We start from the raw sequence: 15,544 nt of genomic DNA on the forward strand, positions 1-15,544 counted from the left end.
TGAAAAAAGTGCCCTGTTCAGGCTTATTTGTAGAACACATTGATAACATTTAATTAGAATGATTTTAAGAACAGGAAGACAGTATTTAGCTATTCATAACTAAATTATTTCAGTAATAACCTTTGCTTTTTTTTCATTTTGTTCACTTGCACAGCCTCCCTTCTCTTACGTTTTTCCAACTGTGAATATGAGTCAGATGAGTTACATTCAAATCAAGACCAAATGATATAGCAAGCTGTATTTCATCCTTGACCTTCAATGTAACACAAACACACACACACTGAAGTTTTAGGAACTGGAAAGCGGACATTCTCTTTTAAAAATAGATTGTTGGTTGTAATACATGAATGCTAATACAGTGAAAATCTTAATATGAAAATACATGTTGAAAGCTTTACTGTAGATGATTTTTTTCCCCTACAGTCCTTGTCAATACTGTAAAATAAGTACTCATTTGGAAGTATCCTTTTAAAGCTCAACCTCCCCTTGTTATTAGAAAGACAGATTCTCTGTTCTCCACAATGGAAAAGCTAGTCAGATTTAAGTTCAAACAGAAATCAGACTCAACAGACACTAGTTTTGAAACACCTTATGTTGGATAGTTTATGGCAAATCAATTGTAAAATGTTTGATAGACTGAATATAGAAAACTGATATTTCATATAGTAAAATTCATACTTAAGAGTTTTGCTTGAAATATAAATCATATATAAATATTGAAGAAAAAACTTACAATTTAGGATGAAAGAAGGCAATATGTGTTATGTTCATTGAGTTTAAGGCCTGCTTACTTTATAATTTTAAAATATAAACAGAAGTACAATAAACAAGTTACAAAGCAGAAAATATCCATTTACTACATAGTGCTGTTCAAAATACACCATTACAATAAAATTAATTTGAAAACAAATATCCCACTGTACATGTACTGTAGACTAAATTAGCCAGGTGTTGGATAGAAAATGTGTATGATCATAAAGCTATTGCAGCTTCATCTAGGAGTTGTTTTGGTATGACAGAAGGCAGTGAGTTCTAGTTAACTACATATACCTAGAGAGTATATTCAGATATATGCACTGCACTAGCAGTAAATCACACTACCAAAAATTTTATCTGCAGTTCATTTTTGTTTTTGGAAAAAGCGTAGCTTTCACAGCATATAATTTTTATAAATAATCATAATAAAAAATCTATGGATAAAATTAGTTTTTGCAAACTGCATTTTTAGAGCAGAATACTGGCTGGGTTTTATGTTTATCAGAAGAAATTAATGGTATTTTAATACATTACCATAAATTAAAACAGCATAGTTGGTCTAAAATAAAATACAGGGTGAAATGTTGATTATTAAGTAGTACTGGTGACCTACTCTTCCAAGAATAAAGCTTTCTGTCCCCAGAGGCTTTATTGACTACTGTGTTCTGGTCTATTGACTACTAATTCTTTTCTTGAATTATTACAGTCCATTAATATTTAATACATTTTATATAGCTTAAGGACAAAATGTTCTCTGTACTGCAATAACTACACAACACTACTTTCTATTTTATTGTAAAGCGACAGGTATAAGCAAATTCAGATGCAAGGCAGAAGCTCTGATCTTATCCCACCTTTTGCTCCTAAGGAAGTGCAGTGTCAATGGTACTGGCATGTAGGATTATTCATTTTTTGGATGTAAATCTCAGGTGCTGTGTGCGGTGCTAAATTAAATTTTTCAGCCTTAGTGCTAAATAGTCTTCCTTTTATGTGACTGTTCCATATGATGTTAGAGGTTTCTAACCTAGGTATTTTTGCTTGTTGGGGTTGGATTGTTTTAGTTATTTTATGGTTTCATTTTTTTCACAGTCATCCCAAAAGGAGATGATGATTTTCATGCAATACCAATATATGAGAACCAACAAGACAGATACCACCCCCCAACTTGATGTGTTGCATAAATATGTAAATCCTTAGCCAGAAAATATTTAAATATATTATTTGTTATGCTATTACAGAAGCATCTTCAAACTTGTTATTGTCTATTGTGTAAACATGGATTTACACAATTGTAAAAATATATATTGATGCCGTAGGGGCATCAACGGAGACAATAAACTACAGAGTGTCATGACAACACATAGTTATACAAGTATGCATTGTTTGCCCAATGTAATAGACATGTGTGCACCTTCCATTGAGTTGAATGGAACTACTGATGAGCATAAACTTAAGCATGTGCATAAGTTTTTGTAGGATTGCGGTCTTAGAGCTGCATGGCAAACTAAGTATAGACAAAAACAACGAGGCATCCTTGTAGCACCTTAGAGACTAGCACATTTATTTGGGCATAAGCTTATTTCCAAATAAATTAGCTAGTCTCTAAGGTGCCACAAGGACTCCTCATTGTTTTTGCTGATACAGACTAACAAGCCTACCACTCTGAAATAAGTATAGACACTATTCAGAAAGTAGTATTCTTAACCCCATAAACTATAACAATTCCAAAGACCATTTACTCCATTACTGTATCATGATGTATCATTCAGTAATTTCCAAAGCTACTGAATCCATTCATATCAAATAATAGATGGCTGTATTCAAACCTGAACTATTTTTGAGATTCAAAGTCATTAAATCTAACTATTGTTCTCAGTTCTCATATGGCAGCTCCCTTTGCATTAATTCTAGCCACATCTGGACTCTACATGGTGAAATTCAAAAACACAAGGAGCAGAGTATTTTTGAGGTGGTTCTGACCTGGCAATATTCAGGAGATATTGGAAAAGTCAGAACAGAGTCTTTATCTCATGAGGATTCCTACTCAGTTTCTCAAACCCAGAGGTTCAGATAGATGTGGATAATTATTCTCAACTTTGGTGCCAAACGTTTGAAGTTTGCCATCCCTTATTAATTTGCCTCTTTAAACTTAGAAACATATGGAAATTTATGCATGCTCAGTATTGTGTTTTCAACTGTTAAAATCTTGCCCCCTCCCCCCCCACCTCCAAAAAGATAACACTTTTCTGGTACTTTTTCCAAGCTGCGAAATTCATTGTCACAAAGTGCAAATGACTACCCAAAAAATGGTAAATTTTGTATTGAAATCTGAAGAATTAAAAATCATTAAGAAATCCCCCAAAATTTATTTGAAGTCAATCTCAGGCTAGAAATGGGGCAGTAGTGAAATACGATAGTAATATGGTCACACGTGTACAGAGGCTTTACCGGGTGCCATTGCTACACTGACAATGTTCATGCTTTACTTTTCCTGTAAATCTAACTAGTCTACGGGTGCATATTGTCATAATTTTTCTGTTGGTGTAATACCTAAGCATTAGAACTTTTCTCTTTACAGTATGTGCCAATCCATTGGATCAATGAATTGGATAGGCGTTTGTGATTATCAAAGATATATATTTAACCTAATTACTAAAAAATGTTACAACACGTGTAAGAAATAGGACATTTAAGTAACATACAAAAAAGAAAAGAACATAGAAGTTTTTAATCACAAAAATGTTTAACCTGTTTCAACAAATATGAAGAAAACATGAATCTTTGAATCTTTTTTTACAGCACATTGTTATAATACTTTACATATACACTTTACAATAATTATTTTTTTTATCAGAACGCTTCCATACAGAAAAAAAAATAGTTGTATAAAACATTCTTCACATATCAGAAAGACTGTTTTGGACTGAAACACAGGGTTTTCTTAATCTGCTAGGTAACTGGAGTAGGGGGCAAAAATCTGATCATTCTTTTGTTCTTCTACATTCATATTGGTAAAAAGGAAAGTTGTTATGCCTCTGAGAACACAGAGGACCATTCTCAACTAAAGCCCCTGTATACAAAGCAGAACTTTATAAGCTACCTCCAAGAGATTTGTTCTTCTTCTTGCCTGGGTGCCAATTCCACAAACTCTGTACTTTACTTGTACAGCACAATTTGTTTTTGTTTCTAAGCAACAGATACATAAGATGTTGGCGGTTCAAAGCTGTGAGCGTGCAACGTTTGATGGAATTAGCCTCCCAGGCTTTTTAGGAAGTGATCATTTTAAGGTTCGCTGATGTCAGTAAACACTTTCTCTGGCGGGGGGCCACCTCGGTACCAGCTGCAAGTGCCATCGCTTCGCTTGATACAGGCATAATGCTTGGCCTGGTGCCCATACAGCTTCCTTTCTATCAGCCAGTCTGTCCAGAGACACTCGTTTGGTGTAGTGATTGAGCAGGGCACCATGTAGCAGGTAGTAATCTAAATGTGAAATGTGAAGTTAGTTCAGTGTACTCATCAAAATTTCCATTAGAATGACATTTCTCATTTGCTTCACACTTTTTCAGCGTATGAAAGTTTACCTACAATGTCTGTACTGATCTTGAAATAAGTAGTTATGTGGAAATCAAATAATTTATCAAATGTATTGTACATAAGACAGTGTTTTTGCAGTTCCAACCAAGAAAAAATTTCTGTTTCCTCTAAGGATTGAGCCTTGAACATATTAGACAGTCACTGTTATTGCTGATTTCTATACTTACTTTGCAGCCACAGCCCATTTGGTACCTCTGGTTAAGACTCTTCTTTTGAGACAAGGATAGATCATCCCACGGTTCAATGTAATTGCATAAATGGATGAGAACTTTACCATCATTTAATATTTGGCCTATATGGGGGGAAATAACAAAAATAAAGTGTGTGAAGCAGAGTGCACTGTAAACCCTAGTCTACATTGTGAGAAAACTCTAAAGTTTGAAACTAGTAGCTCCAAATAAGTCAGATTTCACATGTTTTCAGTAACTGTTGTTGTATTTGCAATTTAAACAGCTCAGCTTAACTATTGTGCTGTTACACGCAGATTGAAAAATGTTAATATAATTTCTCAAAAGATGCTGATGGTCTGCCAACAAGGGACATGAAAACAGTACTATGTGAAACTAGAATTCAAAATCATTTTACAAACATCTGGCAGTAATTAAGGACCCTATCCTGCAAACACATTTGGCATGTGAGTAATCCAATTAACTCATTGGGACCACTCACGTGTGGAATTGTTTGCAGGATTAGGGTTTAATTTAGTAATAGGACAAAATAATGGACTGAGTCCTGCTAGACAAAGGCCAGGCTTTGTAACAGAAATAGCTATTTACATAATGATATTGACCTCCTTTGTTAAAGCACTATGAGATCTACTGCTGAAGGATGAAAGGTACTATATATAGAGAGCCTTGCACGGATACAAAATTTGTATCCGCATCCAATCCACAATCCGCAAAAATGGTCCATGGATATCCACATCTGCGGATATAGGTATCTGCAAATATAAAGTGGATATCAGATTTGCAGAGCTCTAAATATATAAAATCAAGGTGGTATTATCAGTATGTGACTCTGTAGATTTTCATGTTAGTATCACTTTGTTGTCCATAAATTACTAATTACAGTATTAATTCTATATTTGGTACAAAGTCAACTAGATAAATCATTAAACAGTGTTGGGGTTGTAAGGATTTTATATGCTAAGATTTGTTTGCCTTTTACCTGTGAGGAGATATTGTTTCTTGTTGTTAGCTTCTAGTTTCACTCCACAGAGAGATGAATCAAAAGGAGTATAGACATACTGAACATCGTTCAGTTTTTCAAACCCCTTAAACATCTGAAATTTTTTCAAAAAAATAAAAAGAATGTGTTATTGCACCAAGAATTGTATTTGGAAACAAAAATGTAACTTGAATAAGCCAAAACTTTAGAGTAGATGAACGATAGTTGAACAAAATTTTGAACCTCTGCAGCTCCCATGGGCAGTGACGGAAACAATGGCTTGATGTCTCGCTTTGAAATAGGGATGAGCTTAAGCTGTAAAATCTGAATCTATATCGGAACTTCAAAACCTTCCCTACCATTAAGGGTGTTCAGCTCGGAGGTTTGGCGCAATCTATAATTTAAAATGAAATTTATTCCATTGTTCTGAGATAAAAGGCAAGGGAATTATGTCTGCATTTTATAGAATTACAGATTTTAAAAGGTGCACTCTTCAGGAGGGGTTTCATAGACCCTCAAACCATTCCAATTTTTAAAATGTAAAAGACTCTTTATTGGCATCTTACATTTAAGGAGCAATGGAAGAATTCAGCCACACTGCAGATACCAAGCCATTTAAAAAGCACATTACAGTTTTGACTCTCCAGAGACGCAAGTTGATCTAATTGTACACTTCTACCCTGATATAACGCGACCCGATATAACATGAATTCGGATATAACGCGGTAAAGCAGTGCTCCGGGGGTGGGTGGGGGGTAAGGCTGTGCACTCCAGTGGGTCAAAGCAAGTTTGATATAACGCGGTTTCACCTATAATGCGATAAGATTTTTGGGCTCCTGAGGACAGCGTTATATCGGGGTAGAGGTGTATTCATTTGGACAAATGTTGTCTTTGTTACAATAATGGGGTGTCCTGTAAGGAACATCATGCAGTTAGCTTGAGAATCCCAGATTCTAATTTCTGTCCTTAGTGCAAGCTGTTAAAAACTGCAAAGGAGACTGTTGATACTCTTCTAGTAAAACATTAGTTAGCATGCTCCTCTATGTATGTCTTCACACAAGATAGATCCACTGGTGGTGCAGTGAAAGAACCTTTGCGGAATAAAGTATACTTTTGCACAACTCCGTTATCTTCAGTGGATGCTGCCTGGACATATTCAAGGCCAGAACTTGGCCTGCTGTGATTTTGGTCTAAGAATAATTGGAGTTTTGCCTTCATAAGGAGTATGGGAACAGGCCCTTAGAGTTTACAGCCTGCAGTGCTCAACTGAAATTGGAAGTTTTAGTAACAAAGCCCATGCAATACTAGATATGCAGCATGCTGTCCAAATAGCACGTTCATACTCCGTTCTGAAATACATTTTTAACATAACACTTGCAAAACAAGTCTAATTGTACCCAAACAGGAGAGGTGCTAATCAATTTCAGAATGCCTGTCATCACCTACAATATGATATAACTGAAACTCCATCACAAAGAAGGCCCCTTTTGTTTACATCGTACTGTGTGTTGACAGTTGCAAGGTTCACAGCTTCCAAGTACAGTTGGCATTACTTGAAATTTTTTTTGTCATACTCAAATTCTTCTTGGGGGATTTAAATACTGTGTATGGGACTTGCAAATATATTGTAAATGTGTTGGTTTCTAAAGCCTCTTGATTAAAGAATGAGAAAAAAGTCAAGAATTGACTGTTGCTATTGGATCTGTGATGTAAAACATCAGATGCCAATCTGAAATACTTTGTACAAGAAATAAACACCCAGGATAAAAAAGTGTTCTATCCCTAATGCAAAGAGCCACCCATGCAAACAAAATAAGGATGCACAAAATTATTAAATCACAACTTGGTGTTTATTTATATTTATGTTAAACAAAATTAAGTCAAATTAGCTAAGCCTGCAAATCTTGTGCTGATATACACGATCCTCTCTATAAGGTGGCCATAGGAAGCAGCAGAACCATGTGCACGTTGCAGAGACACTGCTTCTGATGATAACATTGAGCCTGAATTTCAGAATTTTGAGTCCTTACAGCTCATGTTGAAATCAATGGCAGCTGTAAGGGCTCAGCACCTCTAAAAATTAGGCCACTGATTCTAAAAGTAATACAACCATTGCATTGCTTGGGGTGTATTCTCTTAGGGTACATCTACACAGCAAAAACAAAAAGATCCCTGAGGCAATGAGTCGCAGAGCCCGGGTCACCTGACTCGGGCTCAAGCTGAAGGGCTAAAAATATCACTGTAGACATTTGGGCTCTGGATGAGCCTGGGCTCCAAGACCCTCCCACCTTGCCGAGTTTCAGAGCCATGGCTACAGTCCAAGCTTGTACTTTTGACTCTGCAGCGTGAGCCTGAGTCAGTTGACCTAGGCTCTGAGACTCACTGCCATGGGATTTTTTTTTTATTTGCTGTGTAGACATACCCTTATGACAAGATATAGTGCTTCCCTTCAGTGCTGAGCTAGCTTGTTTCCTGCCCAGGCAAAAAAACCCTAACTCTAGTGCAGTGGTGCTTTTAATTCGAGATGGCGAGTCCATTGTTGGGTATAGCCTACAGCCTGAGTTACCACAACTCATCAGATACTAACTGTGACAGGTTGGATCACAGAAACCCCCTTGAGGCTGCCAACTGATGTGCCAAGACTACTACTGCCCCTGCCTTCCCTGCCAGCTTGGGACTCCAGCACCCTGCCTGGTTGTGCCAGACACGCTTGCCGGCTACAAACACAGACCCAGGTCTGAATGATGTCCCACAAACTGCAGGCTTAACTGAAAGCAGCTTAAGTGTTCCTATCTCTAACACTCAGATGCCCAACTTCCAATGGGGTCCAAACCCCAAATAAATCTGTTTTACCCTGTCTAAAGCTTAAACAGGGTAAACTCATAAATTGTTCACCCTCTATAGCACTGATAGAGAGATATGCACAGCTGTTTGTCCCCCCACCCCCGGTATTAATACATATTCTGGGTTAATTAATAAGTAAAAAGTGATTTTATTAAATACAAAAAGTAGGATTTAAGTGGTTCCAAGTAGTAACAGACAGAACAAAGTGAATTACCAAGCAAAATAAAATAAAACATGCAAGTCTAAACCTAATACAGTAAGAAAGATGAATACAGATAAAATCTCACCCTCAGAGATGTTTCAATAAGCTTTTATCACAGATTGGATTTCCTAGTCTGGGCACAATCCTTTCCCCTGGTACAGCCCTTGTTCCAGCTCAGGTGGTAGCTAGAGGATTTCTCATGATTGCAGCCCCCTTTGTTCTGTTTCACCCCCTTATATAGCTTTGCACAAGGCGGGAATCCTTTGTCCCTCTCTGGGTTCCCACCCCTCCTCCTAAATGGAAAAGCACCAGTTTTAAGATGGATTTCAGTACCAGGTGACATGGTCACATGTCCTGTGAGACCCCAAGCCTTCATTCCTCCCAGCCTGACTTACAGGAAGGCCTGCAAGCAAACAGAACCATCCACAGTCAATTGTTTTGGGTGATGGGAGCCATCAAGATTCCAAACCACCATTAATGGCCCACACTTTGCATAATTACAATAGCCCCTCAGAGTTATATTTCATATTTCTAGTTTCAGATACAAGAATGGTACACACATACATACAAATAGGATGACCACACTCAGTAGATTATAAGCTTTGTAATGATACCTTACAAGAGACCTTTTGCATAAAGCATATTCCGGTTACATTATATTCACACTCATTAGCATATTTTCATAAAATCATATAGAGTGCAACGTCACACTAACATAATCAAGCTATGCTGTCAATCCAATATTTTTTGCAACTCCAGTGTTGTTTAATTGTGTGGCAGCTCTCATTCAAGTTAATCTAACTCAAGCACAGATAATTTAACTTAACTCGGCAGTGAAGATATTGCCATAGAGACTTATATGGAGGTCTAGCCAATGATTTTTTTTAAATGATTTGGATTATGTTAAAGAAGTGGTTCAGATCTATCCCAATAAATAACTTCCACTAGAAGTGGTGCACTGGGGATTTTTAAAACATAGGAAAATGGCCTGGTGCCATGCCACACTATGCTGTGAACCACCTAGATCTCTGGTTCCAGTTGGATCACTTTTCTAGATAGGAGACATCCAAGGAAGTCCTAAGGACTACAGACAGTGGTACTGGTGATTCAATGGGTGGAACTCTTCTCTCTGTAGGCATGGACCAGCCTGATATTAGAGAACACTGTGTTCCGGCAGATGTTGTCTCACTGAGATATATAACTGAGGCCATGGCCACTTGTAGTCATTTAAAGATCTCATGGTACTTTTCTTAAGGGTATGAGTGCTAACCTCCATGCTAACCTCATTAAATTCTGTTGTGGTAATTACGTTCTGTCAGCTATATTCTCCAGGCATTTTCAATTGTATGAGGCATTGTTCTTCCTTTCCTGAACTGTTGTGTAGGGTTGCTGTTCTTTGTTTAAACCCTTGCTGTATTTTTTTACTAAATGTGGCTGCATTTCTCTAGCAGTATATCTCCCAGTTTTTCATTTGTGCCCTAAATTCAGCCCTGGAATGGAACTACATTCATGTGTACTAAAAATGAATTTTCTCTGTATATCAGTTTAGGTTTGTAAAGTGCTGTGGTTTCTTGTGAGATGGTATTGTTTATATGGGCCTCATTCTACCAAAGGTCTACACTGCAGCGGGGGTCCGACCTAAGATACGCAACTTCAGCTACGTGAATACCGTAGCTGAAGTTGCGTATTTTAGGTCGGCTTACCTGGCGGTGAGGACGCGGGAAAGTCGACCGCTGCCGCCGACTCCGCTGCCGCCTCTTGCCGAGGTGGATTTCCGGAGTCGACGGCAGAGCGATCAGGGATCGATTTTACCGCGTCTTCACTAGACGCGGTAAGTCGATCCCCGATAGACCGATTGCTACCCGCCGGATCGGCGGGTAGTGAAGACAAAGCCACTTAGCAGTGTCCAGATACACGAGCAGTCCCTATAAAGGTAGTGGAGTCATAGAGTCATAGACTTTAAGGTCAGAAGGGACCAATATGATCATCTAATCTGACCTCCTGCACAACGCAGGCCGCAGAATCTCACCCACCCACTCCCACAACAAACCCCTAGCCTATGTCTGAGTCAAATCACGGTTTAAAGACTTCAAGGTGCAGAGAATCCTCCAGCAAGTGACCCATGCCCCACGCTGCAGAGGAAGGCGAAAAACCTCCAGGGCCTCTGCCAATCTGCCCTGGAGGAAAATTCCTTCCCGACCCCAATATGGTGATCAGTTAAACCCTAAACATGTGGTTTACCATGAGCATTATATACCTTGCTATGCAAGAATGGGTGGCAAAATCAAGACTGTTATTATTTATATTATAAAAGCAAATATTATCTACTAATACATCACTTGCTATGCTTTAGTATTAGTGCAATGTTCTAAATATTTTTTCCAGTTAAATAAAAGAATAGCAACTGGAAAAATTACTATCTTACTTAAATTTAAACACCTACCACTAAATATAAAATAAGAGTACAAAGCGTCAGTACTTCTTTGTACTGTGTAATGTAAACTGCTTATGAGACTAGTAGTAAAACTGTGTTGCTGCTGGTTACAAAAATGTTTTAATTGTGTTAATATTTAATGCCCTACATTGTGAACATTTTGACACTGTTTCTTTAAATCTTGTAGTTTTAGTCTTCTCTGCAATGGGAGGGAGCAATGCTTTTAACATAAAATTTAACACAACAAAAAACAGTTGCTCGCCTTCTCGTAACTGTTGTTCTTTGAGATGTGTTGCTCATATCCATTCCAATTATGTGTGTACGCGCTGCATGCACAGTCGTCGGAAAGTTTTCCCTTAGCAGCTCCCGTCAGGTCGGCTATGGAGCCCACTGGAGTAGCGCCTTAATGGCGCTGAATATATGCCCCTGCAAACCTGGCCCCTCCTCAGTTTCTTCTTGCTGGCTACTCTGACAGAGTGGTAGAAGGATGGGTATTGGTCCAGTGGCACAAAAATGTTCAGCAGAAAATTTAAAGATTGTGGTTGAGGAGTATTTCATAGATTTATAGGTTTTAAGGGAAGAAAGGGACCATTAAATCATCTAGTCTGTCCTCCTGTGTAACATAGGTTTGGTATTGTAAAGTGAAGTCTCGTCTATTAGGCCTCGATCCTGCAAACACTTACGCACATGTTGAACTTTAAGTATGTGAGATGTTCTAACAACTATGGAAAACTCTGTCCAAAATAGTCACAAGATCCTTAATTACCTGAGTGACCAAGATCTTCCTACAGCATAGTGCCTTCTAATGTTGTGCTGTGGCATTAATTCACTACAAAGCTGGTGGAAAGAGTGCCACATACTGAATCAATAACCCTACTTCATCTGTAGCATCTTCCATCCAAATAGTAACCAGTTCTGGGTTTACAAAGATGGTGAAAACTGATGAGATCATAGTGCAAGGAAGTATAGCTGCAAGTCATCAAATGTATAGCAGATCCCAGAGAGATGCATTGTCAGTGTGGAAGAAGGAGAATTTTAGGAAAAATTAGAATATTTTAATATTTTGACGTAACTTGTTTGAACACTTGGATTGTCTTTTAAATATGTCATATGTTGGAAAAAGACAGGAAGTGAGGTCATCAAAAACTACTGCTTTGATAACCGAGTTCTTCTAATTAGGCCTCAGTTACTCAAGGGACTGAGATTTACAACTGAGGCCACTGTTCCACATGAATTACAGTTTAAATAGATCTGACTGACTAATTCTGGTTCAGTTAAGTAGTGCTTATTGATGTAGCCAGTACTGGACCTGAGTCTTACCTTTACTAGACCTTTACGCAAATGAAGTACTACATTAATCTACAACTAGTCCTGTTGATTTTCTCGTGAGTAAAGGTGGCAGAATCTGCCCCCCTGCATTGTAATGACGTATAACAACAATCTATAACCCAGTATTCCCTGCCCCCCCCCAGCTGCCCTTTCCCCTCCCTTTTTTTTCTTTCCACCCTATGACCAGAGACAAGTTTCAGAGTAGTAACCCTGTTAGTCTGTATCAGCAAAAACAATGAGGAGTCCTTGTGGCACCTTAGAGACTAACAAATTTATTTGGAAATAAGCTTTTGTGGGCTAAAACCCACTTCATCAGATGCATGGAATGGAAAATACAGTAGCAAGTATATATATACATAGTATATGAAAAGATGGGAGTTGTCTTACCAAGCGGGGGGGGGGGGGGTCAGTCTAACAAGACAATTGAATTAACAGTAGAATACCAAGGGAGGAAAAATCACTTTTGTAGTGGTAATGAGGGTGGTGCATTTCAAACAGTTGACAAGAAGGTGTGAGTAACAGTAGGGGGAAATTAGTATGGTAAAATTAGTTTTTGTAATGACCCATTCACTCCCAGTCTTTATTCAGGCCTAATTTGATGGTGTCCACTTTGCAAATTAATTCCAGTTCTGCAGTTTCACGTTGGAGTCTGTTTTTGGACGTTTTTTGTTGAAGAATTGCCACTTTTAAGTCTATTATTGAGTGACCAGGGAGGTTGAAGTGTTCTCCTACTGGTTTTTGAATGTTATAATTCCTGATGTCAGATTTGTGTCCATTTATTCTTTTGCGTAGAGACTGTTCGGTTTGGCCAATGTACATGGCAGAGGGGCAATTGCTGGCAAATGATGGCATATATCATATATATCATTGGAGAGGCATTAATGGGCCATTTCACCTTGAATGGTCCCTTGAAATATCTGTTAACTACTTATTTTAAACAATCTGTTCCATCTTGTATTTAGCTGTGACACTCTGGGTACATTTCCCAGACCTGAAAAACAGCTCTGTGTAAACTCAAAAGCTTGTGTCTCTCACCAACAGAAGCTGGTCCAATAAAAGATACTACCTCACCCACCTTGTCGCTCTAATACTTTGAACACAACAGATTAGGTAACTTCTTATCAGGCTTAGAGAGGAAGCAAGTGCAAAGATGGTTTTATAACTATTTGTTAAAAATTGCATATTGAATTTAATATCTGTTCCATAAAATGTGCAGTTCTGCTAAATCTATGTTGGCTATTACACTTGGGAGTATAGGACTTCATCACTTCAAACAAAAACTCTACTCACCCTCACTAATAAATATTGTAATAAACAGCTTGGCTCTAACCCAGCTGAACAACAGATGTTCCAGGGTGGAGTCCTGAGATTCAGATCTTAGTTCAAGTTTAGCCAGAAGGTAGAAATTGTGAACTCTTTCCCTGCTGCATCAGCTTGTAGCACCATTAAAACATTTTATTAAAAAATAAACAGCAATAGTGTGCTTATTCCTAACTGACTGTTACCCCACTCAGGGCCTAGTTCAGAACCCACTGAAGTTAAATGAAAAACTCTTATTGACTTCAGTGCTTTTGATTGTGTCCTCTAATTATTAAACATTTTTGGGAAATTGGAAAAGGCCCCAACAGTGCAAGAATGGATTTCAGAAATTTCACCGAGTGCCACCAAAGAAGAACTGGATTGTAGATTGAGAAATAGTGACAAAAGGTATCAAATAGAATTGGGCCCAAGTCAAAGAGGTTACTTGTATGTGTATGACTACTCACTTGCTTAAGTGTTTGCAGGGGAATGTGCTTTGTAAAATCAAAGTCCTGCTAGATGTAATAGGAATCTCTGTAATGTATGTATATGAATAAAGAAATATTTAAAAATCAGCTAATATCCTTTTGAGAAGATGGCAAAACCTGTAACTTCTTAAGTGAACCCAGAAATATAGAGAAAAACATATCTTGACTGTGTAACTAGTGGGACACAGAGAATTGGCTGGTTCCATTGTTTTAGCTTCTCCTCCTTGTTTCCAGCTAATGCTGAGCAGAGGTTAGAATTTCCAGTGCATAGGAAATTCCGACATTCCAACATTTGTCCTGAAAAGGGACAAAAAGTTGAAACTTTGAAATTTTTCACAGAATAGAAATTAAAAAAAAAATCAGTTCATAGATGTGAAACATTTTGTTTTAACATTTTTATAAAAACAAAGCATTTCAGCATTCCTGATATTGAAATGTTTCTTTTTGGTTTGTTGAAATGCTTCATTTTGAATCATTTCAGTGTTAAACAGCATGTTCCTATAGTGCATTGCCTTATCGGAGCAGTAGTTCCAGCCCCTATATTCTCCTGTGTGCCAGTCTATATCTCCCATAATGCATGCAGGATCTGCACCATCCAGCTCAATCAGAAGAAATCACAATATTGCCTTAGGGGAGATGTAGTTCTCCAGGGGAACCTGTTCCCTAGGAAAGAATGGGGGTTGGAACTACAACCTTGTGCAGAATTATTGTAGCTGTGCTGGTCCCAGGATATTAGAGAGACAGGGTGGGTGAGGTAATATCTTTTATAGGACCAACTTCTGCTGGGTAAGATGAGCCTAGAAGCTTAAATTCAAAATTTTGCTAGACACTAAAAATCATAGACTGAACAGAAACACTGGATTTAAGGTTTATTACAACAATCTATAACCCGTTAACGATCCCCCCTTTTTTCTTTTTTTCCCTCCGTCCCTTCCTTTTCCGCCTGTGAGTGGAGGGTCGTTACCAGGCCACTTCACCTTGAACTGTGCCTTGAAATATGTTCACTACTTATGCTAAATAATCTGTTCCACCTTGTATTTAGCTGTGATACTGTGGATACAGCTACACAAGACTAAAACCCCGAGGCACAACCACGGCTGGCACGGGTCAGCTAACTCAGGGTATGTCTACACTATGAGGGTATTTCGATTTCACTTAAATCGAATATGTGGAATCGATATTGCTAAGTCGAACTTGTGTGTCCACACTAAGGACAGTAATTCGACTTTGTGAGTCCACACTAACGGGGAAAGCGTCGACATTGGAAGCGGTGCACTGTGGGCAGCTATCCCACAGTTCCCACAGTCCCCGCAGCCCATTGGAATTCTGGGTCGAGACGCCAATGCCTTCTGGGTAAAAAAAAAGGGTCGAGGGTGCTTTTGGGTAATTGTCGTCATCCGTCTGTCAATACCGCCCTCTCTCCCTCCCTGA

General features: G+C 38.3%; 2 protein-coding genes across 2 annotated transcripts in view; one reads left to right on the top strand and one right to left on the bottom strand.

Annotated features, from left to right (window-relative positions):
* The window catches only part of SYN2 (synapsin II), a 442,249-nt gene that overhangs the window by 284,600 nt on the left and 142,105 nt on the right, over positions 1-15,544 (top strand). The gene's annotated exons all lie outside the window — the stretch shown is intronic.
* TIMP4 (TIMP metallopeptidase inhibitor 4) overlaps positions 4,039-15,544 on the bottom strand; it is a 50,373-nt gene continuing 38,867 nt past the window's right edge. The window contains exons 3-5 of the mRNA XM_065408415.1: positions 5,518-5,632; positions 4,518-4,642; positions 4,039-4,236 (exon numbers count right to left, since the gene is read on the bottom strand). Of these exons, the coding sequence (XP_065264487.1) occupies positions 4,039-4,236; positions 4,518-4,642; positions 5,518-5,632 (438 nt within the window). The remainder of the gene's footprint in view (positions 4,237-4,517; positions 4,643-5,517; positions 5,633-15,544) is intronic.

Source organism: Emys orbicularis, chromosome 7 (assembly GCF_028017835.1).
Source record: "Emys orbicularis isolate rEmyOrb1 chromosome 7, rEmyOrb1.hap1, whole genome shotgun sequence".
Taxonomy (NCBI): Eukaryota; Metazoa; Chordata; order Testudines; family Emydidae; genus Emys; species Emys orbicularis.